The sequence below is a fragment of the Chiloscyllium punctatum genome, chromosome 11 (genome assembly GCF_047496795.1).
Source record: "Chiloscyllium punctatum isolate Juve2018m chromosome 11, sChiPun1.3, whole genome shotgun sequence".
NCBI classification, from domain to species: domain Eukaryota; kingdom Metazoa; phylum Chordata; class Chondrichthyes; order Orectolobiformes; family Hemiscylliidae; genus Chiloscyllium; species Chiloscyllium punctatum.
Window position 1 is genome coordinate 19,031,651 of NC_092749.1, and position 27,694 is coordinate 19,059,344.

Genomic DNA, 27,694 nt, shown 5'->3' on the forward strand with positions numbered 1-27,694 from the left:
CTATTAGAGTGTCAGCCTTGATTCAAGTCCAAGATTGGATTATTTAGGTCTAAGAATTGGACTTAAAACTTGATCCTTAAGAACACAGGAGTGGTCCATTGAGCCCATTGAACCTGGTCAGCTATTCAATTAGATCATGACTGAAATACACCTCAATGCCACTTTCCAAAACTATCTCTATATTACAAGGTCACTAGCCTCCAGAAATCTATTGATTTTTGTCTTTAATGTGCTCAATGACTGCGATTCCACAACTCTTTGGGGCAGGAAATTCCACAGGTTTGCCATCTTCTGGGCGAAACATTTCTTCCATATAAAGTCTTAAAGATGTACAGCATGGAAATAGACCCTTCGGTCCAACTCATCCATACCAACCAGCTATGCTACATTAATGTAGTCCCATTTGCCAGCATTTGGCCCACATCACTCTAAGCCCTTCCTGTTCATATACCCATCCAAATGCCTTTTAAATGTTGTAATTATACCAGTCTCCATCACCTCCTCTGTCAGCTCATTCATACACGCATCACCCTCTCCATGAAAACGTTACCCATGAGATCCCTTTTAAATCTTTCCCCTCTCACCTTCAATCTATGCCCTCTAGTTTTGGACTCCCTCACCCGGAGGAAAGGACCTTGGCTATTCAACCCATCCATGCCCCTCATGATTTTACAAACCTGTATAAGGTCACCCCTCATCATTTCTCAGTTTTAAATGGCCTATTCCTCATTCTGAGATTATATCCTCAATTTTCACTTCACCAGCCAAGAGTTACATTCAATTTACAACCACTTTGACACATCCAACAAGAAGTTTGAAAATTTCAATGATATCACTTTCCACTATCACAAAACTTGAGAGAAAGGAACCTCAGCTATTTGTGATTTTTGTAAATGATGTGGATGAGGAAGTGGAAGGATGGATTAGTAAATTTGTCGATGACATGAAGGTTGGTGGAGTTGTGGATAGTGTGAAGGGCTGTTGTAGGTTGCAATGGGACATTGACAGGATGCAGAGCTGGGCTGAAAAGTGTGAAGCGATTCATTTTAGAAGGTCGATTTGAATGCAGATTATAGGGTTAAAGGCAGGATTCTTGGCAGTGATGAGGAAGAGAGGGATCTTGGGGTCTACGTCCATAGATCCCACAAAGTTGTCACCCAAGTTGATAGGGTTGTTAAGAAGGCACATGGTGTGTTGGCATTCATTCGCAGGGGGATTGAGTTTAAGAGCCGTGAGGTTCTGCCCCAACTTTATAAAGCCCTTATTAGACCACACTTGGAATATTGTGTTCAGTTCTGGTTGCCTCATTATTGGAAGGATGCGGAGGCTTTAGAGAGGGTGCAAATGAGATTTACCAAGATGCTCCCTGGACTGGGGGGAATGTCTTATCAAGAAAAGTTGAGGGATCTAAGGCTTTTCACGTTGGAATGAAAAAGGATGACAGGTGATTTGACAGAGATGTACAAGATGATGCAAGGCTTAGAGTGGATAGCCAGAGACATTTTTCCAGCGCGGATATGGCTATTATGATGGGCATAACTTTAGGGTGATTGGAGGAAGGTTTAGGGGAGATATCAGAGGTAGGTTCTTTACACAGAGAGTGATGGGTACATGCGGTGCCAACAGTAGTAGCAGAGCCAGATATATTAGGGACACTTAAGCGATTCTTGGATGGGCACATGGATGAAAGTAAAATAGAGGGTATGTAGGTTAGTTTGATCTTAGAGTAGGATAAAAGGTCAGCACAAACTCGAGGGCCGAAGGGCCTGTACTGTGCTGTACTGTCCTATGTTCTATAATAGTTTCCTCAACCGCTTCTCATAGTGCCACCCCCATCCCGTGGAGCAGTCTGGTAAACCTTTGCTTCACTATTTCTTTGGCAAGCATATCCTCCCATAGATAAGGAGAGCAAAACCATACACAATACTCCCAAGAGTCGGTCTTACTAAAGCTTTATACAATTAAGAAAGATATCTTTACCTCTATAATATTTGCTTTCCTTACTGATTGCTGGGTTTGTATGGTAGCTATTTTGTGACTCTCAACCAAGGTCACCCATGTCTCTCTAGCCACCAACACTCCCCCCAACCTCAACATTTAATTAACATTCTATGTTTTTATACTAACGTGGTAACTTCACACTTATTCACATTATATTCAATTTGCCATATTCTTGTCCATTTCCTTGACCTGTCTATATTGTTGCACCCACAAATTTTTTTTGGAAATAAAATAGGAAATTGAAGTTTTGGGCAATGCAGAGAGTTGATCATGGGGCTGTTTGGAATTCAAAGACCAACAATATAACTGTGTTGTGCTTTACTTATTGTTTACAAAAGTTCGAGTTACCTTTGGAAAAGAAGAGCTGTTAACAGAGAGATAAGATAAATCTATCAGTTTTAACGTGCAAATGGGTGGAAGGCACAATGCATTACAGGTTGCCTTGCAATGGCCTTTGGACTGGTAAGTTTATTTTACCACAAATCAGGGAATAGCAAACTTGGAGAGAGACTTTCAAGAATTCTGCAGCAAAGACAGATCTCTCTCTCTCTCCTGGAAAGGAAAACCACTTCCAATTATGAAGAAGTTGGCAAGGAAACAGTGTGCTCTCTCTCTCGAAGTGAAAAAACAATTATCAAAAACTCTGAAAACTGAATTGCCAGCTCAATACAAAAAAGACCTGGGTGTAAGTCACCAGCTGCCCAAACTGAGCATCCTCCATTACTCTATGGCTGACAGCAGCATGAACTTGTTTGCAGAAACCAAAAGAACTGGGAAAGTCAGCTTATTCCAATCTTGTGGTCTGGATTCTTCATTCATAAACTGTTCCTTTTGCTTGGTTTTCCACCTATAATAACTCTTCAGAATTGTATGTCCTGTCTGCTTATGAGTTTGGATTTAAAGGGGGATAAATTTGCCTAGTAGTAGTTAAAAACCTGTTTTGCCTCTTGTTACAGACCAGGTCCAAATAATTAAGTTTTTGCATTTTTTGATGAAACCTGGTGGGAGTTTCTCCTTTGCCCTGATAACATTAAAAATAAATTCAACCATCTTGGTGATTCATTTGGACATTTACACTTTTGGGATGTCACATCGAGTAGGGGTTTTGATTCCATAGAAAGTAGGTGCAGGAGTAGACCATTCATTCCTTTGACCCTGCTCCATCATTCGATACAATCACCACTGAGCATCCAACTCCATACCTTGTTCCTGCTTTCTCTTCACACCCATTCACCACTTTAACCTGAAGAACTACGCCGAACTTCATCTTGAAAACATTCAATGCTTTGGCCTCAACCGTTTTCTGTGGCAGACAAGTCCACAGACTCAACACACACTGTGTGAAGAAATTTCTCCTCAGCTCAGTCCTTAATTAACTATCTTTAGACTGCAACCCCCCGGTCTAGATTTTCCTTCCTGTATTTACTCTGTCTGGTCCAGTTAGAATTGCATTGACTTTTGAGAGATCACATCTCATTCTTCTAAACTCCAGTAAATATACTCCAAACCAATCCAGTCTCACTTCATACATGATTCCCAGAAATTAGTTTGGTAAACCTTTGTTGCACGCCTTCCACAGCCAGAACATCCCTTCTCAGTTAAAGGAGATCAAAACTGCATACAACACTCCAGCTGTGGTCTTCTGGAAAAGCACAGCAGGTCAGGCAACACCTGAGGAGCAGGAGAATCGATGTTTCAGGCTTAAGCCCTTCATGCCTGATGAAGGGTTTATGCCCGAATCGTCAATTCTCCTGCTCCTCAGATGCTGCCTGACCTGCTGTGCGTTTCCAGCACCACAGTCTCGACTCTGATCTCCAGCATCTGCAGTCCTCACTTTCTCCTCCAGGTATGGTCTTATCAAGGCCTTATTCAACCAGTACACTCATTTGGTCAGAGTCATAACAACGGCAATTTTAAGCCTCTTTGCATCTTCCTCACAACTTACATTCCCATTTAGTTTTGTCTCATCAGCACATAAGAAATTACAATTTGACTCCACATCCAAATCATTTATTTAGATTGTGAACAACTATAGCTTTACCACTAATGGTTGCAGCAAGCCACTGATAATAGCCTGCCATCTTCAGAATAGTTTGTTTATTCCTGCACTGCCTTCTTCTGTTAATCAATTCTCAACCCTGATTAGTAAATTACCTCCAAACCCATGCACACCAATTTTGCCTATCAACCCATGAGGAAGCTTAGCAAAAAAACTTCTGAAAAATCCAAATACACCATGTATTGCTTCTTCTTAAATCAATGTTATAAGCAACATTCTCAAAAACTTCCAGCAGATTTGCCAAACATGATTTCTCTTTCAAGATGGCATGCTGGCTCTCCCTAATTTCCCATTTTCTTTCGAGTGTCTCATAATTACACTCTTTGGAATAGATTACAACATTTTTCCTCCTACTGACATCAAACAAACTCTAACTCTCCATTTTCTGTCCTTAAGTAGTGGTATTATATTTGCTTTCTACCAGACTGCATTCTTTGAAGGATTGACAGAATTTTGAAAGAAAACCAGCAATGCACTATTCCTACAGCCACCACATGCAACACTCTGGGATGAAGCTCATTTGGTCTGAAGATTCAACATGCTTCGATCCAGTTAACTTTTCAAGTTTACCTCCTGAAAAATGCTAATTGCTTTCAATTTCTCAGTAGTCTAGTATTTCTGTGAAATTTTCAATACCTTCTTCCATCAAGACGCTCACAAAGTAATTGTTTCATTTCTCTGCCACTTCCCTGATCTCCACGCTAATTTCTCAGGTAATGAGCTCACATTCTAACAAGCTGATTTTTTTTTTTCTCACATACGAAAAGATGCATTTTCAGTCTGATTTATGCTTCTTTCTCGCTAGTTTGTGTTCATTTTTTTTCCCCTCATCAGTTTTGTGATCATTCTTTGCTGGATTCTATAAGTGCTTCCAATCGTCAGGCTTACCACTTTTTCTGGCATCTTGAAAAGTTACTTCCTTTGATCTAATGTAACCTTTAACTTCTTTTATTAGCCATGGTTATTTTACTTTTCTCATTCTTTGGGGGGTTTTACAGGAACATATATTTGTTGCAAAGCATGTCATACCTCGAAATACTTCATAGTTTCAAAAGGTTTAGATAGAAGATCCCAGTTTCCAAATTAACTCCATTGAATTCAAACTTGATGCAAAATTCAACCTAATTATGGTTACTATTTACCAAAGGTTCCTTTACAGCATTCATTAAGAAGCCCTCTGTCATTCAGAAAGTTGTTCTTCAGTATATAAATCTAAATTAACCCAATCCCCAGTTGGTTCTTCAACATACTGTTCCAAAAAGCTATTTTGTGCATACATGAGGAATTCATCCTCCACAGCAGTAGCACTGATTAAGTTTACCCAGTCTTTACGTAAACTGAAGTCAACTAGGAGAAAGTAAGGACAGCAGATGCTGGAGATCACAGTAGAGTGTGTGGTGCTGGAAAGACACAGCAGGTCAGGCAGCATCCGAGAAGCAGGAGCATCGACATTTCGGGCATAAGCCCTTCATCATTCCTGAAATGTTGATTCTCCTGTTCCTCAGATGCTGTAAACTGAAGTCACCCAGTACTTCTATGTTAACCGTGTTACACGCAACTCTAATTTCTCTAACTGAGGCAAAAGGGTTACCAACTGAGCCACATCCACTAACAACTAAACAGAAATGGACAAATCACTCTTGATCTACTAGCTGGAACAAACTCATTAACTACATTTGAACAACATAACTCAATATCTATTAGATATACATGAACAATGAGATTCCAATGTTGAGTAGGGCCGCCGGTCTTAAACTGAAGTCACTATACATTGATGGAGAAAAGTTGAAGCCTCTATGTTGCATTTGACTGAAGTTGAATTTGACCCTGGAACTTTGCATCTTGACTAAAAACAGATTCAATAAAACACTTTACCAAAACACAGCTATTAAAGAAATCAGGAATATCTTCAGCACCTCTTCTATACCTCTAAACTGTAGTCTTCTAATGGTTGAAATTTTCTAAAAAAGAAATGGTCCTGAATTCTCTGCCAGTTCTTTCCAGCATTCCTTGAGGGAAGAGAAAATAAAACATTGCAGTATTTATCACAAAAAAGAATGAAGTTCAAACAAATAAAACTGTCCAATCTTTCAACGGACCCACAAACTAAACTTGTCAATTGAAAATTAGAATTTTTTTTGTTAAATGCAATTATGAAAGCAAGAAATAATTATAAAATGAAGGACCTTTCTATAATCTGATGCACAACCATCTGCTCCCAAACATAATAAATATTCATAGCGCCAATCTTTGGGTGGTGCTTGATACAGGTACAAAACATGGAGACATTTTCCTTTCTCACATTAAATGTAAACCAGAATCCCCATGTCAATTATTCAAATATCCTCAGCCACCCAAAGGCTTCTGTGCTGTACTTCCTCTATTCCTACATCAAAAGACATAAGGAGTGCAAATGAAAGTTGGGACTCACTTTCTCTTACTTACCCATAGTCTATGAAGTTAAACTGAAGGACAACAGATTTACCTGAGATTACAGCTGTGGTAGAGACATGTAAGTAAGTTGCTTGACTTGGGCCACACATGTCGAGTGAAGTAAACAGTAAGAGGACAATAACAAAATATTAAAATGTCTTAGCAAGTTTTAGTGTCCCAAAGTATTTTTAAACGATTGCTGAACATTTGCACAGATGTACAATTTTACAGAATATTCTTCCTAAAAGTGCAACTACGAATAAGTCCTCAGGCCTTTTTAAACAAATGATAATTAAAAGAAAAATATAAGCTTGTCTCATACCAACCCTGCGGTTTGCTTGTTTCCAGCTTGTTCTAGACAAGACTCAACAATTGGTGCCAAATATTGCAGCTCCTTGTCTTCTACCTTTGACTGTAAACATGCCTCCCAAACGTGCTGTAAGGCAAGGAGGGCATACAGTCGCACACTGAAGTTGTGGTTTAGACACCATGGCAATACCACACCCAACGCTTTCTTCAAATGTTGGTCCTAGTTCGCGAGACAATTTAAAAAAAAAGTCAATAGAATTTGGACCGACATATTGCTAATTAGAAACTTCGTGAAATAAATTACCTCGAGATAGTGATTTAAATCATGCACTAGTTTTGCAATTTTAATCTGGTTATCTCTCATTTACTGCGGTTCTAAATTTAAATATTTGAAAAAATATGAAAGTAAACAAGTAAAAAACGCACATTGTAAAATTAAAAGAGGAATGACTCAGTCTACCCTATCAAAGTCCTCATTTTCATTCAATACAAATTAAATATCACTGTTCACAATACATCTGCAACACAGCTTTCACAGCTTAGTGCATAGGACAGAAAATTATCCATCTTCGAATAATGTGCCTATTTAAAAGGAGGCAAGGACAGAATTTTTTTGTTTTGAAAAACTGCAAATGAGGTTTCCTGCCAAGGAAGAGTGAGCCTTATTTTGCCAGGATTATGATTTTAGAATCAAGACTCCAAATTCAGCATTACATATTAAATATATATATGCAACACATAATTATACGGAAAAATATAGACAGAGTCACATAGCATGGAAACAGGCCCTTTGGTCTAACTCGTTCAAGCCGACAAAGTTTCCCAAACTAAACAGTCCCACTTGCCTGCATTTGGCCTTTCTCCTTCTAAACTTCACCTATTTATGTACCTGTCCAAACTTCTTTTAAAACTGTACACACAACTATCACTTCCTCCGGCAGTTCATACCACATACAAACCAAGAAAAAGCTGCCCCTCAGGTCTCTTTTAAATCTTTCTCATCTCACCTTAAAAATATGCCCTCTTGTTTTGAAGTCCCCCTAGGGAAAATACTTTTTTTCTATTCACCTTATCTAAGACTCTCATGATTTTATAAACCTCTGTAAGGTCACCCCTCAATCTCTTACATTCCAATGAAAAAAGTCCCGGCTAACCAGCCTCTCCTTATAACTTAAAACTCCACTCCTGGCAAATCTTCTCTGCATCCTCTCCAATTTAATAATTCCTTCCTATCGTAGAGAGACCAGAACTGCACATGGTACTTCTGTTACTCACTTCTGATACAGAAATGCTTTGTCTCTATGTTGTGCTCCATAACATAAAAGTCATCAGAGGTCAAAAAAAGGCAAACTGAGCACAAATACATGCATCATACTGGAGATAAAGGCTAGTGCACAAATGCAGGGTTTAGTGGAGTTGATAAGAGGTAGACAATCAACTATGGTCTTATTGTAGGATGCAGAAAGCTTCTCCTACCCTTATTTCTAACGCTATTGCAAGTCAATTAGACATGCTCATACTCTGCTGACTGCCTTTAGATCTGAGCTTTGAATTTGAATGTTGACTCCAGAATTACAACAACATTCCTACAGGTGGTTGTAAATTCATTTGTGGCCAAATACATGGGGTTTGACAATTTCTCTTTGAGATTTATTACTTTGAATACATAAATGGTAAAAGCTTCATGAGAGCCATCTCGTTTTATTTTTTGCAATCAATGTGAATCTTGGCCAACAGAACAATGAAGCTCCATCAGGTTTGTTCATTAAACACAATTAACGGACTGAGCACAGAACTTCAGCACAGATTCCAACCATCCCACACATTCCTAAATATTTAACAATTTAGGTCTGAAAATAAAAATGCTTACCTTTTTTGAAATATTCTTCAGGATTACTTTAATGTGAACTAACACAGCCAAAAATGTGCAGATACTGGTTTTTGTATTTTCTGGATTCTGCAGAAAAATGAACCAAAACGAAACAGGGGAATTTGAGCAATTTACTTGAAGCAATGTAACAAAATGAATCAAAACCTCTATTTTAAAGATGGACTAGAATCTTTCCAATTTGTCATGTTTGCAACCAAATCATTGTTAGATTTTGGAATTTTTGGATGACACAACAAATGTTGGGATGCCTACCTACAAACACGTGAACTGGAAAACATTGTAGATATAAATATTAATGTAAGGCATAAAAGTGATAAAACTTTATAAAGCAGCCATGAAAATTATTTTACATTTCCAAAGTACTGTACTAGAATACCGCCAGAGTTGCCACGCCTGCTAAAAAAAATTTCCACCTCTGCTTCCAAACAACAGATTTCCAGACTAGCAAGGGACAGTGTAATTCACCATTTTCTGCCAAGTCATTCTCTTTCCTAATGGTATTGATTTCTTCGAGTGATGTTACTTTGCTTGCAACAGCACCACTGGTACATCGTGCAAAAGGTTTGGAAGTGAGGGCATAGTTTCTTTTTGGTTGCGGAAGATGCCAGAGCCAAGTCAAGCCTCAAAACAAATTGACATAATATTAGTCGTTGAAGAGTCATCAGCAACGACAACTAAGACTAATGCTTCGCCCATTCATAAACCAGTTCACAGAGATCAATTGTAGACTGCTTAACAGTACCTTGTGATTAGCTAACTCAGAACTATCGGGGACCCTTCTGGTCTGCATAACCCAGCTCCACATTCCCTTAACCACTGATCAACATGCCAAATTAGGAGCTCAAGTCCATTTGGCAAATATAGGGTGGCTTTACTGTAAAACATCAAGATGACTTATAATCGGAATGAATTAGAACAATGCTCAAAAAATGTTAGTTCAAGCCTAAAATACAACGTTATCTTCCATTATTTTGCTATGAAGAATGAGCAGAAGCTAAACCTTCCAGATTCCACTGGAACAAATTCACACCTTTTGAAGTCATAACATGCTGCATTTAACAGCTGCTAATTTAAACAGGAAAGAGTGCTAATTCACTTGCTTTGCTGAAATAGTCACACAAATTAGGAATATTGTATTGAGTTTCAATTAACTACAGAAGGATTTTTACTTTAAGGCGTAATTATAACTCTAGAGAATTATTTTAAAGCTCCACTTGCAAAACAATCCTGTATACAATGAGTCTGTACTAATTAGAAGCAAAATAATAAAGCTGTCCTTCCTTTTATGCAACCCTCAATTTACCATTACTCATCTTATTCTATAATTTTGTTTTTAGGGCACATGATATTACAGCAATTAATTCTGTGATATTGCAACATCTGTGGCAATGATCAACAGTAATGAAGACTAGAGCATACACGAGGCCAATTTCTGGGTAAAAGCTTGGATTTAAGGATTTAGAGCACAGATAATAAAGATGACAATTACTTGCTAGTTGTGCTATATAATGGCACAGAACAGCTGATCTGCTTCTCTCACTCTATTTCGCTCTGGCTAATAAATCCATTGTTCAGCCCACAAGACAATTTTTTGTAAAACTCAATGGTATGACTGAGTTTCAAATCCCTTATCCTCTCAAACACTATCATTTATTTCCGCATAGTAACAGCCTCTGCATCTGTTGAGACTTCTGCAATTGAAACCCTCACTTGCGTATTCGTCTATTCTACTTCTACAATTTGATTGGTCAAGCTGGTTGGCCTGCTATCTCAATCTTCAGTTCACGCTAAGCTCCATTTTCTATATCCTTTCCAACAACAATACTAGTTATCTGTTTATCTTGCTCTTGCTTATTTGTATTGGCTACAGTTATCCAGGACCTCAAATTTTAAATGCTCAACTTTTAATTTAGGCCCTGCATTGGCCTTACCTCACTGTAACCTCTTCAGCACCACAACGCATGGAAAATTGCTTCTTCTGACATTAGCCTCTCATACACCCCTCCTCCCTTCACATCAGCACAGATCATAACATCTTGATGATAAAGCAGCAAATCAACTATTTAAGGTCTTATAACAATGTTGAGCTATAAAACTGAATAGGAAATAGTGTGTCAATTTATCTACAATTACAATATTAACAAATAAATTTTGCCCCTCAGTAAAGCAAAAATGGCTACAGCTGAAGGGAACTGCACACCTTCAAAGCTCAAAGTTAAACACTGGGATTGAATGAAATGCATTCTGGAGTATTGAAGAAAAAGGGAGTGGAAACCTGGACCCCTTTTAAAATTCATTCATGGGGTGTGGGTGTCGTTGTGTGGGCCAGCATTTATTGTTCTTTAGGTGGTAATGGTAAGCTGCCTTCCTGAACCACTCAGCTCTTTTATTGAGACTTACAAGAATTATTCCAGGGAGGAGACACTTCAATTATGAGAATAGACTAGAGGCTGGGATTGTTCTCTTTATGGAGAAGATGAAGAAAACATCTGATAGAGGTTTTCAAAATCATCAAGAGGTGGATAGAGTAGATGAAGACAAATTGCTTCCATTCATAAAACTATTAAGAATGAGAGGGGATAGAATATTAAACAGTGGAAGAAATACTCACTTGCAATAACTCAATGAATTGCAACAGGTCAAGCATTATGCTAATCAGCATGAGAATTTTCAGAACCACCAATTATAACAGATTCCCTCCATAGTTTGTAACTTTCTCCAGTCTACAAGTCTCACGAATTCTGATGTTCTGAAGACCTCATGGTGGACATGAACACTTAACTTACTTTTATAAAATTACATGTAAAATTATGAGCGGCATAAACATCTCCAGCATCTGCAGTCCTCACTTTCTCCTAGAAGATTTTAACCTACTGCGAATCCTTTTACAAGGATGCCTTCCTTGAAGAAGCTCTCTTCCTCCCTCCACAAGGATTTCAGTGAGTCCCTCTCTCACTGCACACCCCAAGTTATCTCCTCTGCCCAGAAGCTCTTCAGCCACGTTCTCAAACAGACTCACTACCACAGCCACATCTCCTTCCTCAGCCCCCCCACCCCCACTCCGGCCTATCACCCTCCCCTTAACTGCCCTCCACCTATCGCATTTCCAATGCCCCTCCCCCAAGTCCCTCCTCCCTTCCTTTTATCTTAGCCTGCTTGGCACACTTTCCTCATTCCTGAAGAAGGGCTCATGCCCGAAACGTCGATTCTCCTGCTCCTTGGATGCTGCCTGACCTGCTGCGCTTTTCCAGCAACACATTTTCAGCATAGACATGGTAGACAGGAAGAAACCTCTATGTGGAAGATTCTATGACTGGGGGCACAGATTTAAGCTAAGGGGCAAGAGGTTTGGAGAGGATCATAGAATCATAAATTCCCTACAGTATAGATAGAAGCCATTCAGCCCACTGAGTCTGTACCAACTCTCCAAGGAGCATGCAACAATCCACCCTCTCCCTGTAGCCCCACATTTCCCAAGACAAATCCACCTAACTTGTATATCCAGGACATTATGTGGCAATTTAGCATGGGCAATCCACCTAACTCGGACATGTTTGGACTGTGAGAGGGAACAAGAGCAGCCGGTGGATCCCCATGAAGGTTGTGGTGAGGTAGGTTTGAGGTCGGAATGGGGACTCCACACAGTCACCAAAGACTGAATTGAACCCGGCTCCCCGATGCTGTGAGGCAGCAATGCTAATCACTGTGCTGCTCTAAGGGAAGGTTAGTATTTTTTTCACCCAGTGGGTGGTGGGAATCTGGAATTCACCGCCTTTAAGGGAGGTAGAGGTAGATGCCCTGATAATATTTAAGATGTGCACTTGCGAAGACAAGGCATACAAGGTTATGCACCAAGTGCTGGAAAATGGAATTAGAATAGTTAGTTAGAACAGTTAGTTGGTTGTTTCTGACTGGTGCAGACTTGATGGGCCAAATGACCTGTTTCTGTGCTGTCGAACATCTGTATGATTATGACTCCCTAAATCTCTCAATCTGGCAATAATTTTCTCCTCTGCATAAAGGCTATTTCTTTGACTCAGCTCATTGTCATATGTCATTATGGCATCAATTTTGGTTTAAAAAATTTGCTATAAAGAACCACTACTTGTCAATATTTAAGATGCTGTGTAAATAAATGCTGTTACTACTGTTGGTATGCTGCAATCTCAGCGGACAGCAATACTAGACATATCAGGTCACAGAGGGAAATCTGGTTTGACAGGCCACAAGTTTTATTTTTTTTATTTTTTTTCAACTGTGTTGCTCAATCACTGAACATTTTCACAAGAGGCTGCCAGTGTACTTCAACAAGAGAATATAAAGTACGTTTCACTTCCGAGGAAAAATACTACACGGTCTTACATTATTCTTGAACCACTTGAAACTGTCTGATATAAATATTAGAAACAAAGAGTGAATTCTTTCATCCTAACTACAACCTTATGGATACTGATAGCTCAGTGAAGAATCACCTTATCTCTATTTTAAGAGTTCCTTTTTCAGTTGACATGGACATAATTGGTTTCTTGTTGGCAATGTTCTGCATCTACTGTCTGCTAATTCTTCAGTTCAAAGTACCTTCCCGAGGCTCTTAAACAAACTGTTGGAAAAGTTTACTTGTTTCTTAATATAGGTTTCTTAAACACCTTCTCAGAGCCTGTTGCTGAGCTTTCTTTCTTGCTAAACATAAATGACTCAGAACTTGATTTGATCTGTGGCAACTATCTTGGAGACCGCCAAACTGCACATCTGTGTCTCTGGGCTTTTTTCTCTGCAAATGGTCTCGCTCAAACACACACAAACAAAGAAGCCTGAATACTCTCTAACCTTCTGGATGGTTGTGTTTCCACAAGAACGTGTTTCTCTCCGTCGCGCTGTACCATAGGTCACCTCACTGCTTGGCATATCTCTTTTTTTTCCTCCCTTCTACCCTTATTTCTAAGGCATTAAATATTCACAGTCTTATTTAAACGGATGTAATAGATTTCCAGGAAACTCTACACCACACTCAAAATTCAGATGAAGCTAAAGTTATACTCCTCTCTGCTTAACCCACACTGTAGAAATACAAATCAAATGTAAAACTGTGCACAGTCCTGTCCATTTTAGAATCTAAGTTTCCAAATAATAATATCTCATGGACCTTTATCACACATGCATAAGTGACCTTTCCTGAGCAACTCTGACAAGTTTTAGACCTGAAAAGATGCGTCTTTCCAGAGTTTGAGAGAATTAGAAGTTAAATTTCTGCAATAGCTCTTAGGACTTAAAGCGTTAGCTAAGACATACTGTGGTTTTCCTAGATTTTACACTTTATTTCACAACTTCAGAAGAAAATAAGAGGATATTGCACAAGTTTGTATTGTATTTAGGTATTGTATTTGGTTGAAGTACAATAGATCCATTATGGAATTGTCATTAGCAAACTGAAACAGTGCAGGAGAATAAATTAATAACTGAAAAATGTAAATTCCTGTAGAAGTGGCATTTCTTCATGCTGCTAAGTATATCAAAACAGATTTCAAGAATGGCATAAGAAAATAAAAGTTATGAGTAGATTTGATTAATTCTGTGGTTACTTACATAACTGAAGCATTGCCAGAAAGAATCAATGAATTCAGGGCACTTCTGTAGCATTAAGATGATAAACCATTCGATTAAGTATTTCACAGATGCCTGATTATCACTCAAACCAGACTGATAAACAATTTCACTGATGCTGCTCAGAAAAACCTGTGAAACAGAGTGATGCAGCTTTAGCATAAAAAATGGGCAATATTATATTTTTGAGTTGTTCCTTAACACAGTATTAGAATGATAAGTAGCACAGGTTCAGTTTACTTGAAAATCTCAAACAGATTACTTAACAGAAAAACTGATGACTTGCAGTTGAAGAGCAACTTGTGGACACATCCTGAGTCCAGTATGCTGATGTTGGAACTCCTCCTGGCTGCTGGTCATGTGGTGTCACAGCCTGACCCTTGGCTCATCAGTTCATTCTGCTCTTAAAGCAGTACCAAAGTAGTCTCTTTTCCTTACCTAACTCTTTCTCCCACCCTCGAAATCACATGCGTTAGGAGTAAAAGTACACGTACATTAGGTGTATGCAAAACTGCTTATACAGAATTAACAATTCTAAAAGTTATGAATTGAAGAGTTTAAAAGTCTGTGTAACATACAAAGGAAACTCAATTATCCGGCATTCGACGATCCAAATTTCGGATTATCTAGCAAGATTGCAAGGTCCCGATGCTTGGCTTATCTATGTTATCCAGCATTTGATTAACCGAACGAAATACTCCCTGCCAGTGTCCTTCAAGTAATTGAGGTTTCTCTGGATTGCGTATTGGCCAAATCTGCCGGATTTCTGGATTTCACCCCTGGTGTTCCTTACCCATGTGGGTGTGGGTCTCACAGGTGCTGTAAAGAGTATTGGTGGTCTTTCACACTTCACTCTCCCAGCATACCTTTGTATGTGCTCTATGCACAATTGGAATGGTAAACAGTTCCCTTTCTTTCAACCGAAAATTGAGAAAGGTAGAGGGGTGACAAGGAGAAAATTGCTGCCACAAATGAATAAATCTGTTGCAAAGTTCTTTGTTTTTGCTGTAGTTTGTGACTCTGACATGCCTCGCACATCCACAGTTTTCCTGATGTCATTACTGATCCTTGGCCAATACACAGTGTTTCTTGCCAGGCATCTAGTTCACTCTGCTGGAAGTGGAACAGTGTGGTGTTTGCAATTAAGTTACACAAACACACGTAACTTCTAGAGAAGATGTATGTAATATTTTTGAGTGACTAGGTGGTAGCAGGTGCTGTTGGGTTGAAAAAATAAACTGCCAAGAAACACCTTTTGATTTCTTTTAAGATGCTGCATTGCCATAGAACTAAGCGAGCAGTTGCAATCAGACCTCCAAAAAAACCCTGAAGTCAAACTAGATCTCTCTCTCTCTCCCTCCAATAATTCAAGAAAACCAGCACTAAACAACCCTGAAAAGAAGAACTTCGCATTCAAGCAAAAGCTTAGGTTTTACTGACTAGTTATGAAATTAAAGCTTATCATGGTCAACAACATGGCTTAATTGCCAAAAGTAAAAGAACTGAGAATGTCATTTCATTCCATCCACGCGGTTTGGATTCCTGATCTAAGAATTTGTGCCTTTCTGCACGTGTTTTCTATCCACAATATTTCTGCAGAACTGTGTATCTTGTCTAATGTGTGTGTTTATACTTAAAGGGGGAGGCAGTGGTGGTATAGTTTAAGTTTGCATGTCAGTAACAAATAATACATTGCACCACTTGTTAGAGGAGAGGTGTGTTACAATAAATAAATCTGCTATCTCGTTTATTGATGAAACTGCTAAGTTGCTTTTACTTAAGATAGTGCTTAAGGTCACATAAATTACATATTTTGTGATTAAAGTGGACAAGAGCTTTTGAAACACAGGACAGCTCGTGGGAGCAACAAGCTACACTTTCACCATCGCTTGCTTGCTTTACATATCTTGGCTACTGCACAAATGTTGGTAACTACCTTTTTGCAGATGTTGTTGTCCTGCTAATGTGTTCATATTTTCCACCACCTTTTAGCAGGGTGGCAATATTATGTCTTCTTTTGCTCCAAGAGGTCATCTTGGAAAGCACTGATGCTCGTAGAAACCATAATCAGTTCACTATCCACAGACAGCTCAGCCTCTGAGAAATTACAGTACTTGCCTTTCTCATGGCATGAACTAGTCAGCTGATTGTTGCTGCAGTTGTTTCTAAGACATCAGCTGTTCAAGAGAAATTCTGAAGTTCATTTTTACACAGAACTACTCCACTCTCCCATATCTTAGCAGTATCTCTATGATCCTTTCCAAACAGGCCTGAAATATTGATTCTCTGCGACCAACAATCCTTCTAATTTTTTCACAGCTTGCGTATGTTAGCTACTTTTGAAAACAGAAGGTGATGTTGTGAACAGAATATCAGAGCAGCTGTGCACATGCATCTTAGAGGCAATATTTTCTGCAAACCCTCCTCTCCGAAATTTTTGTTTGATGGCTGGTTATCCAGTTCTGCAATGGCTAAACTTAAAATTTGAAGTTCTAGTCTTTCTTTAAAAGACTAAATTCAGCTCAGGTATCTGTGGCCTTCCAGTTCATGCGCGGGAATTTGGTGGACATCTTTTGTGTTCCCTATTTTTGCAAATTGCTGGGATTGGGAGGAATTTATAGCAACAACACTAAGTCTACTCCATGTGGAGGTTCAGCAACACAGCTGTGGTGCTTCTTTTGCTTTTTTTTCACAAATTCTATCCTGTACTGTTTTCAGCTATGGCTCAAGTGTTCAGGTCCTGTCAACTTCCACACCCAACTCAGAAGCGAATCTCTGTCCATAGGGCTACTATTCTGACCACCTCACAAATCATAAATTTACTTTCTAGTCAGTGCCATTTGAACAACTTTTTATTCTAAATCATGGGGTCCAGGTGTAAATGCTACTTCAAACCCTTCCTCAGACCTCTTTCTGTGTTCAAGTTCACATTGCTGCAATTATTCTTTGTAAAAGAAAAATCACCACTGATCACAATACTGTATGGAAATGCTATGTTCCTTAAGACAGAATCATAACTCCTAGAATGGATTGGTAAGTAGCATAGGTTCAATTTACTTGAAAATAGCAATCAGGCAAACCCCATATACCAACTGATAAGTTGCTTTGTAATTGCAAGTTATATAGACATTCTTAGTCCAGCATGCTGCTGCTTGGTTTCCTCGTAGCTACTGGTTATGCAACATCAGCTTGGTCCTTAGTGCATTAGCACACACAGTTCTTAAAGGAGTAATGCTTTACAGCATAAGTCTGTTCAAAAGATTCCATGGGCGAATCCAGCAAATTAATTTTGGGTTGAATTTTTAAATTAGGTACGAATAATCTTTTGAGAAGGTATTTAGAATGCATCACAATTAGTTTATTTCAAAGTGCAAACACTGCACGATTATCTGTGTGGTACCTCTACAGCAATCAGGACTACTAGAAAAAGAAATCAACAAACAAGGGACCAAAAAGTGCTTGCTTCTTGTAGTGAAAAATGGGCTTTTAGCGAAATCACAAGGATTGCTGTTTTCAGAGAGTAACATTAGAAAAGATAAATTACTTCACAAATAATTAGCTTTTGTGTCCTAATGAACATAAATTATAGGCACCAGCTCATAATGTTTATACCTGAAGTGAAAAAAAAAAGACTGCTGGAAAAGCTCAGCAGGTCTGGCAGCATCTGTGAAGAGAAATCAGAGTTAACATTTCGGTTCTGGTGACCCTTCCTCAGAATGTTCCTACCTGGTCCATTTGTGGTAGTAAAACAAGCAGTGTCTGCCAAATTCTGTTCTTTAGTCGATGCAACATGGAGTTCACATAGTATCGGCCTTTGGTGTTCCTCAGCTCTTCATCCTGTGAGTAGGGAAAGTACGTGTCAGATGCTGAGGAGCAGGAGGTTAGGGATTGTGGAGTCATATCCAAAAAAAGATACATAACACCATCTTGTGAAAAATAGTTGCTAATCAGTAATCAAATGTCCTTGACAAAAATAAATCCTACACCCAAGAGGCATTTTAGGTAACTAGACTTTCAATTGGAGAACCCCATCTAATCAAATCTCACTCAGAGTGCAAGTTCTAAAAATACACAACCTGTATGAGACTGCACATCTGCAAAGACTTAAATACTTAGTACCTAAAATATACACAAATAATACTATCATTCATTCAACTGGAATTTGAGGATTAGCAAAGGTGAACAATTTGCCAAAATATATCTTAACGGTTGATTTCTTGTATTATCGATTACAGATAGTAATACTTTCCAGTTTTCTTTCTCCATTTGTTTTTCAGAGTTCCTACAAATGTTAGAAGTTGCAATATACAAGCAGACTGTTTAGTCTAACTGAGATTTATCTTTCCCAAGAGCAAACAGTTCAAAACAACTAATCACATTCCTGTATTCCCACATCATTTCTACACCTCTTCAACCTAATCTTGAATATTACTATTGTTTCCATCTCAATAACCAATCACGAACATTAACATCACAATTCTGGAAAAAGTAGCTTTTCTTGCTACTCTAAATCTCTCATATTTGAGCATGGCTCCTCATTTGACGGTCCTCAATCAATGGGAACATTCTGCCTCTCAATTCTATTACACATTTCTAGACTTAAAAAAGATTTTCTATTATATTGCTGGAAATCTGCATCTCTTCCTTTTAAGGAAACAAAACAACATTTCTTCATAATTATAGTTCTCCATTCCTTTGTTAAAGTCTTAAATTTCTTGCTATCGTGTGGAGGATTGTGCTGCAGTCATGGGTTTACAAGCAAACTCTTTGCAACAGTCCCTTATTTTCCTGTGCAAAGGTCACAGCACTCATTTCAACTGCAAACCCTCAATCACTTCCGGCTTTGCCAAAATGACGAGAGGCACACTATCAGCATGAACTACGAATGCCATGCTATCTGGCATATTGCAACGGGTATGCAATGCCATTTCTGGGCCTGTGTCTACCTAGTTGTGCGCACTGGAGGTGTAACCACACTTTTTAAGAATGATTAGGAGTCACAGAGTATTCCTCAAAATGAGAAGCCTTTATTTGCAAACAGAAGCTGTGACCACCAGAGAAGTCATCCCTCATTGCCCCCAAGCGGCAAGATTATTCTATTGTTTATGTTTTTCTAAATGCCACGCCCTATCCCCGTTGCATTGGCATAACCAATTGCACTAAGTCTTCATTATATCCCCTTAACCAATCCGACTCTGCCACATTTGTTGTCTGGATTGCGACAGTTCATCATGTTGTGTCATGGTCATCTTTCTTCACCTTTTATCACCTGATGGGCCGCAGTTACACAGGCTGACTCAAATATACAATCCAGACCTCACACTTATGCAACATGCCAACACTTATGGAGATTTCATGTAATGTACTCCCTCTTACTTTGTAATTATATACTCACATTTACCATATATTCTATTGGAATCTTTGCCTCAAGTGTCAAAAAAACACTAATTACTTTTTAAACTTACAGCAAAAGACAAATAATTAGTTGGCTTCAAAATCCAAACTTGTTAATTCTTTTTCCAACTCATGTACTTTCTAATGTTGACAAAAGAAAGAATTTTATGTAATCAGATTTTCTCATCTTTACAAGTTGTTGATCTTTCAAAAATGATTCATTGTAATAGAACTTCAAACAATTTTTTTTTTAATTCCCTTTTGTATGCAGTTACTTAAGTAAAGCTTTGACATTCCCTCTATACAGTATAGCTACCAAGATAGCATAAAATAAATTAACCACTGTCGGGACTGGAATGTCGTCAGCCAGGTGAAGCTCATAGAATGCGAGTTCCCTTATTGGGCCAGGTTAATAGCCACAATCAGGGAGCCCTGGCTGACGGATATAAACAGGAGTGTCAGGGATTCTGCTCACTCGAGGGAGCTGGCTCTGTCAGTGTCCTATACTATGCATGTGTAAATAAAGGGTGACTTGGTGATGGGATACCTGACTTCATAGAGTTGTTTCAACCACAATCCAGGTCCTGAATGATCTGAAATTCAATTCTGGCCAAATTCGCGAAGGCTCATAGGAGTGACTGTGATCTTCAAAAAAAAACTTATACGTGTTTAGAGACAACTATAAGTCAGTGGGTAAGCTTGACTTTTTAAAACACGTTTTTAATGAATTATATTTTAGGTATTAACAGTTTTAGCTGGAGAAAGGAAATGATGGATTTGTGAGAATTGATGGCCAAACCAAGTAACCACATGTTAATATATTTTCATCAAAAAAAATCATCAACCACTTTGTTACCATTGAGAAAGTCTATCCCAGCACTAAACCTCTGACAGTAATAAACATAAACGTAAGTTTGTGGACAAGAGTGGCATAGCAGTAGTATGCTGGGTCCATAACGCAGAGATCAATGGGATCAAAAACATGCTATAAAATTTACTGGTCAGTCTAAGCAATGTCAGTAGCAGCAACAGAGGGAAGGAGAGTGAACCTGAGAATGAACACAGTGACGGCGTGGAGCTGAATCTAGGGGCAGAGCTCGAGAGATGACTTCATGACTCAAAGTGGAGTGGAGTAGAACGCGGTGCATCTCCTGCCCTTTACCCTAAATGTCTTCAAGGCAGAGATTGATAAATTCTTGATCTCGCAAAGAATTAACAGCTACGGGGAGAGTGTAGGTAAATGGAGTTGAAATGCCCATCAGCCATGATTAAATGGCAGAGTGGACTCAATGGGCTGAATGGCCTTACTTCCATTCCTATGTCTTATGGTCTAAAGTAACACACGCTTTGCTACTCAGGAACCAGGTTTGCAGACTGAATGGGTAGTGTCTGAAGAGGGATAAAAAACTTGCTTTTTGTAGTTGTGGTCTACTAGGAACAGAGAGCAGAAGTGAGACACCCAAGTTTGGTGATTAGTACATTCATACAATGCAGAAAATGCTCTTCAGCCCATTGAGTCTGCACTAACATAACTACCACTAAAGGTGTACTAATTTCCTACACTTATCCCATATCCTTGAATTTTATGATATCTGAAGTGCTCATCCAAATACTTTTTAAAGGTTATAAAGGTTTTCAGCCTCCACTACCTTCGCAGGTAGTGCATTCTAGATTCCCACAACCTGCTGAGTGAAAACTTTTCCCAAATCACCTCTGCATCTCCTGCCCTTTACCCTAAAACTATGCCTTCTTATGGTTGACCCCTCACCAAGAGGAACAGCTGCTGTGTATTTACTTTGTCCATACCCCTCAATATTATACACCTCAATCATATCACTCCTCAGTCTTTTCTGCTCTAAAGAAAAAATCCAAGCCTATTGAGTCTCTCCTTATAGGTCAATTTCTCCATCCCAGGCAACATCCTAGTGAACCTTCTCTGTATCCCCTCTAGTGCTATCACATCCTTCCTGTACTGAGGGGGGCAGAATTGCACACAGTACTCCAGCTGCTGCCTAACCAATGCTCTATACAACACCAACATTACCTTCTTGCTCTTACACCAAGACTGATGAAAACAAGCATCTCATATGCCTTCTTTACTATCCTATTCCTGTGCACTGCCGATTTCAGGGATCTCCGAATAATTACCCCGAGATCCCTCTGTTCCTCTAAGCTAATATTGGTTAGGTTGTATGATCACTTCCTGGATTACTGTCTGTAGTTGATAAGATTTGAAATGGCAGGAGAACTTGGCCTCCTACAATATGTGGGAAATTTGGAGCACTTCCAGGGTCCATGGTGACTACATATGCTTCTGATTTGCCAAATAGAGGTACCTAAGAGTTGCGCATAGACTCGCTATGGAGCATCCATGAGGTTGAGAATGTTAATGGATAGCACCAGTATGGGCTACACTGAGGGAACAGTTGGGCAATCACCAGGAATAAGAGTTAGCTTGGACACACAGTGCAGAAGTTCGTTGAAGCCATTCCCTCTCAAACATGTACACTGTTTTGGATCATGTTCGAGGGGGAGGGAATTGGCCTCTATGGATGGTATAAGTTATGTGGAAAGATATGGACAAACGTGGTTCGTTTTCACTTGAAAGTCGAAGGATAGGGGTGACCTGGTAGAAGCTTACAAAATTATGAGAAGTATGGATAGAATGCATAGTTGGAGTGATTTTCCCATGTTATAAATGTCAATTGCTAGGGGACACAGGTTTAAGGTAAAAGAGGATGAGTTAAAAGGAGATTGGAGTGGCAAGTCTTTTTTCACACAAGGTGGTAAGTGCCTGGAATGAACTGACACAGATGGTTGTGGAGGTGGACACAATCGCAATGCTTAAAAGGCATTGAGTCACAGAGACGTACAGCACGGAAAGAGACTCTTCGGTCCAACTCGCCCATGCCGACCAGATATCCCACCCGCCAGCTCCAGGCCCATATCCCTCCAAACCCTTCCTATTCATACACCCATCCAGATGTCTTTTAAATGTTGCAATTGTACTAGCCTCCACCTCATCCTCTGGCAGCTCATTCCATACACGTACCACCCTCTCCGTGAAAAAGTTGCCCCTTAGGTCTCTTTTATATCTTTCCCCTCTCACCCTAAATGTATGCCCTCTACCTTGTCTACTTACCCTATCCATGCCCCACATGATTTTATAAACCTCTATAAAGGTCAACCCTCAGCCTCCAATGCTCCAGAGAAAACTGCCCCAGCCTATTCAACCTCTCCCAATAGCTCAAATCCTCCAACCCTGGCAACATCCCTGCAAATCTCCTCTGAACCCCCTCAAGTTTCACAACATCTTTATGATAGGAAGGAGACCAGAATTGCATGCAATATTCCAAAAGCGGCCCAACCAATGTCCTGTACAGCCGCAACATGACCTCCCAACTCCTGTACTCAGTACTCTGACCAATAAGGGAAAACATACTAAATGCCTTCTTCACTACCATATCCACCTGCGACTCGACTTTCAAGGAGCTATGAACCTGCACTCCAAGGTCTCTTTGTTCAGCAACACTCCCTCTGACCTTACCATTATGTGTATAAGTGCTGCCCTGATTTACCTTTCCTAAATGGAGCACCTCACATTTATCTAAATTAAACTCCATCTACCACACCTCAGCCCATTGGCCCATCTGATCATTGGCCCCATTGTAATCTGAGGTAACCTTCTGCGCTGTCCACTACGCCTCCAATTTTGGTGTCATCTGCAAACTTACTAACTATATCTCTTATGCTCACGTCCAAATCATTTAAATAAATGACGAAAAGTAGTGAACCCAGCACCGATCCTTGTAGCACTCCACTGGTCACAGGCCTCCAGTCTGAAAAACACTCCACCACCACCCCATGTCTTCTACCTTTGATCTTGACAAATATATGAATAGGCAGAGAATAGAGGGATAAGGACCTTGTAAAAGATTTTAGTTTAGAAAGGCCTCTTGTGTTGGCCCACTCTTGGTGGGCTAAAAGGCCTATTCCTGTCCTGTATTGTGTTTTGCTTTTATTTACGTTCTCACTAACACCCCACATTGGAAGACTGCTACCATTATTGGGATCATGTAGTGCAACAGTAACATCCTACCTCAGAACCAGGAAGCCTGGTTTCAAGCCCCACTTCTGCCAGAGGTGTATCACAACATGTCTGAACAGGTTCATTAAAAATATCTAAAATGGAGGATTTGTAACTCATTTAAATAAGTTGCATGGCACACTGGTCACTCTAGGTGCCAGAAGGTCTGGGTTCAAGTCCTACCTGCTCCAAACATGTCTGAGTAGGTTGATTAAACAATTATATATACTATATGGGGAATAAGTAATCAGTTTTGTTTTGATTTCTGGTGAGAGAGAAGAACTGAAACAGGCTATAAAAGTATATGCCTGGACTGTGTCTAACCAGCAATTAACAGGCAGTATTACATGGTCTTGTGGTCATTTCTGCTGTCATGCTAAACCACATTCTGGCTTTAATCATCAAAGTATCAGAAATTATCGGACATATTCAGCAGAAAAACCACTGTGTGCAAATGTTGCCCAAGGAAGATATCAAAAGATAAATAATTACCTTTTCAAGGAGTTTACTGAAAACATTCTCCATGAATTTCCTGTGCAGTGAATTCGATCCATTTAAATGACAGAGGAAGTTAATGGCCCAAATCCGGACTGATTGATCATCTCTGTTTCTCCTGCAAGGTAGTAAATCAGCAAAAAAAACACACCTATTTCAATAAGTTAAGCACTATCCAAGTTTTGGTTCACAAGAATGTTACTGTTTCAATAATCTGGTTCCAATCTTAAGGAGAATAATAATTAGATATTGGTCTGAAAATGTTTACTTTTCAATGTGTTCTTTTCTTATTTCCATGTGACCTCCCCAGGACAAGTATCATCTAGGCCTAGTGTGCATCCTAGTAGATGATTAGTTCTCAGGAGTCTGCAAATGTTATTGTAACCCAACAGTCATAAAGGATGCAAGAAGATTCGTATGTGACTGCGGCTCTGTCATCCAATGCATTCGCGCTAATAGATGACTACAAAACCATTGATTGTGTGCCTCTTTTCAGACATTTGCTTTGTTAAAGGACATGTTTTAAGGAAAACAACAGCAGTTTACTAAAAATTGCTCCAGATTACACCAGACAGAGTGCAAAGATTTAATATGATATTGCCTGGGCTGGAGCACTTCAGCCATGAAGAGAAACTTGATAGGTTGGGGCTGCTTTCCTCACAGCAGGGAATGCCGAGGGGGGGACATGATTGAAATAGACAAAGTTAAGAGGGGCACAGAGAAGATAGATATGGAGAAATCTTTTCCATTAGTAGAAGGGTTAACAACCAAAACGCAATGTGTTATGGGAAGGAGCAGAGGTGTTTAGAAGAGATTTGAGGAAAAGAATTGCACCTAAAATTGATGGTGACAGCAGGAACACTTGAACCACCACAGCTACAGGCTGACTGCAGGAAACTGGGATTACAATAGAAAGATGCTGGATGACTGACACAAACACAATGGGCTAAGTTTTTTTTCTGTGTTGTGAAAACTTTGACTCTAAAATATTTCTCAAAAGAATTTGCAAGGAAACCGACCAAATCTCAGAAAAAATAGGAGATGATTTAGATTTTAAGCAATTTATGTTTTTAAAAAGCTAAAATATCAAAGTTGGAAAATCCAACTACCAACCATGTGGGTACATTGGTATCACAGACAAGTAACTATAATCTAAATTTTTAAAGTCATTGACATTTTCTTTATCAACATCAAATACAGCAATCGGTTGCTCCCCAAATGAAACTTCCTCAACAATTCAGGAAATACAGGTTACTTACCTGATTGGTAAGTAACAAAATCACTTAAACTTCACATTAAGCACTCTGATATGGTTTACAACCACTTATCCTTAATCATATTTACAACCATCAAGGGTCTCTGTTGAAAGACAAACCACTTTCATGAGGCACTTGACAGAAGTTATGATGGTCATATTTCAGTCTTTTCTGGCATATTAAAACAAACATTTTTTTGCTGTACTACAATATCATTATGTGTGAACATGATGTTTCAATAATAATTAAAACTTGATTAAAGTTCAGGGGTGGGCACAATCTCCTTGATGAAAGGTATATGCTTTTCACCAACAGAGTAAGAAATAATTCCAGAGCAATCTCCCAGTCTCTAGGAGACCCTGGTGTGGTTTGGAGTCAAAGCTCGGGGCGGACTAGCAGTTGGAGGGACAGTTATTCTGAACTTTTATTTCTTTACTTTTCTAGTTTATTCCTATGAGCAGTACTGCTGGATTTTTTTATTTCTTAATTTTTCAAATGCTTTTTTTCCCCCTAAGAATTCATTCTTAAGAATCTGTACCTTGGTATCTCTGTACCTAAGGTGACGCCTTAAGTTATGACATGTAAGCTTTTTACTGTACTTGTGAGAGTATATGACAATAAAGCTAATTATAAATCATCCTGTGCAAACATGATGGGATCTACCTCTTTTAAACAAACTATGTAATCATTAAGAAAATATGTCCAGACTCTATTAGATGGTAGATAGTTCATGTAAAAATGAGACTGCTTTAGCCTTGAGATATCAAAATATTTTAAAAAATGAATTTGAAGCAGCGTCACCCTTACTAGTGATCAGAACAATCAAAGCTTCTCGTGTGCTGAAGCAATGTCTCTGTCTACCAAGCTAAACAATTAATGTTAAGGACATGACTTATTCCCTCCAATCAGAATGACAAAATTGTCAGAACTGTAATCTGATTAGCAGGAGACTTGGCTCTTTTAAACTAGAAGCACATCATGTGTTTAAAAAAAATACTGTATTGTGTCCAGTCCCTAAAGAATTCGGCTGTAAAAAAAGAATCCTGCAAACTTCCTGTTGAGATTCAGTCCAAAATGTCAGCACATCCTTCCCAAACAGACAATGCCTTCCCAATCCTTCATCATTAAAGAACTAACTCCTTCTCAATCTTTCATTTGAGCCTGCGTTCCCCTTCAGCTATAACCGAACACTCCCTTCCATAACTGCCTCAAGCTCAAAGGCTTTATGCTCATTTATCTAGAAAAATTGATTTGCTTTCTTTTCCAATGCTCTCCTAATCAGTTTATCTTTTAGCAGCATTGGTAGTTATGGCTGAGGCCAGAGGAGTGCACAATTGCTTTAGTCTTTCTAACCCACAGGCAACTACAATTAATAAAAAATATTTTTCAGTTACTCAGATGACATTTAAATACTTTATCCAGATCAGGTTTAAACAAAACATCAACCAGTTTTGTTAGATACAAATATAACATTATATTATCAGAACAAAAGTAGACTGTCAGGTAGATAGGATAGTGAAGGCGGTATTTGGTATGCTTTCCTTTATTGGTCAGAGTATTGAGTACAGGAGTTGGGAGGCCACTGTTGGAATATTGCATGCAATTCTGGTCTCCTTCCTATCGGAAGGATGTTGTGGAACTTGAAAGGGTTCAGAAAAGATTTACAAGATTGTTGCCAGGGTTGGAGGATTTGAGCTCTAGGGAGAAGTTGAATATGCTGGGGTTGTTTTTCGTGGAGTGTCGGGGGCTGAGGGGTGACCTTATGGAGGTTTATAAAATCCTGAGGGGCAGGGATAGCGTAAATAGACAAAGTCTCTTCCCTGGGGTGGAGAAGTCCAGAACTAGAGGGCATAGGTTTCGGGTGAGAAGGGAAAGATATAAAAGGGACCTAAGGGGCAACTTTTTCACGCAGAGAGTGGTACGTATATGGAATGAGCTGCCAGAGGAAGTGGAGGAGGCTGGTACAATTGCAACATTTAAAAGGCATCTGGATGGGTATATGAATAGGAAGGGTTTAGAGGGATGTGGGCCATGTGCTGGCAAGGTGGGACTAGATTAGGTTGGGATATCTAGTCGGCATGGACTAGTTGGACCAAAGTGTCTGTTTCCATGCTGTACATCTCCATTATTTTAGGACTCTTAAAAAAAAACCTGCTGAGTTTTCCAGC

At 39.3% G+C, this 27,694-nt stretch overlaps 1 protein-coding gene across 7 annotated transcripts in view; it reads right to left on the reverse strand.

Annotated features, from left to right (window-relative positions):
* Window positions 1-27,694, reverse strand: part of LOC140482788 (probable methyltransferase TARBP1) — a 179,343-nt gene that overhangs the window by 58,725 nt on the left and 92,924 nt on the right. For 3 of the 7 annotated variants that reach the window (XR_011961789.1, XM_072580400.1, XM_072580399.1), the window contains 6 exons: window positions 24,268-24,388; window positions 18,021-18,131; window positions 14,277-14,426; window positions 8,673-8,759; window positions 6,820-7,022; window positions 5,988-6,069 (listed from right to left, as the gene is read on the reverse strand). Coding sequence is in view for 6 of the 7 variants with exons in the window: in XM_072580400.1 (XP_072436501.1) it covers window positions 5,988-6,069; window positions 6,820-7,022; window positions 8,673-8,759; window positions 14,277-14,426; window positions 18,021-18,131; window positions 24,268-24,388 (754 nt within the window). In the remaining variant the exon portion in view is untranslated. Of the gene's footprint in view, window positions 1-5,976; window positions 6,070-6,815; window positions 7,023-8,672; window positions 8,760-14,276; window positions 14,427-18,020; window positions 18,132-24,267; window positions 24,389-27,694 lie in introns of all 7 variants that reach the window. The other 4 variants (XM_072580402.1, XM_072580404.1, XM_072580401.1 and 1 more) reach the window with 3 other exon arrangements.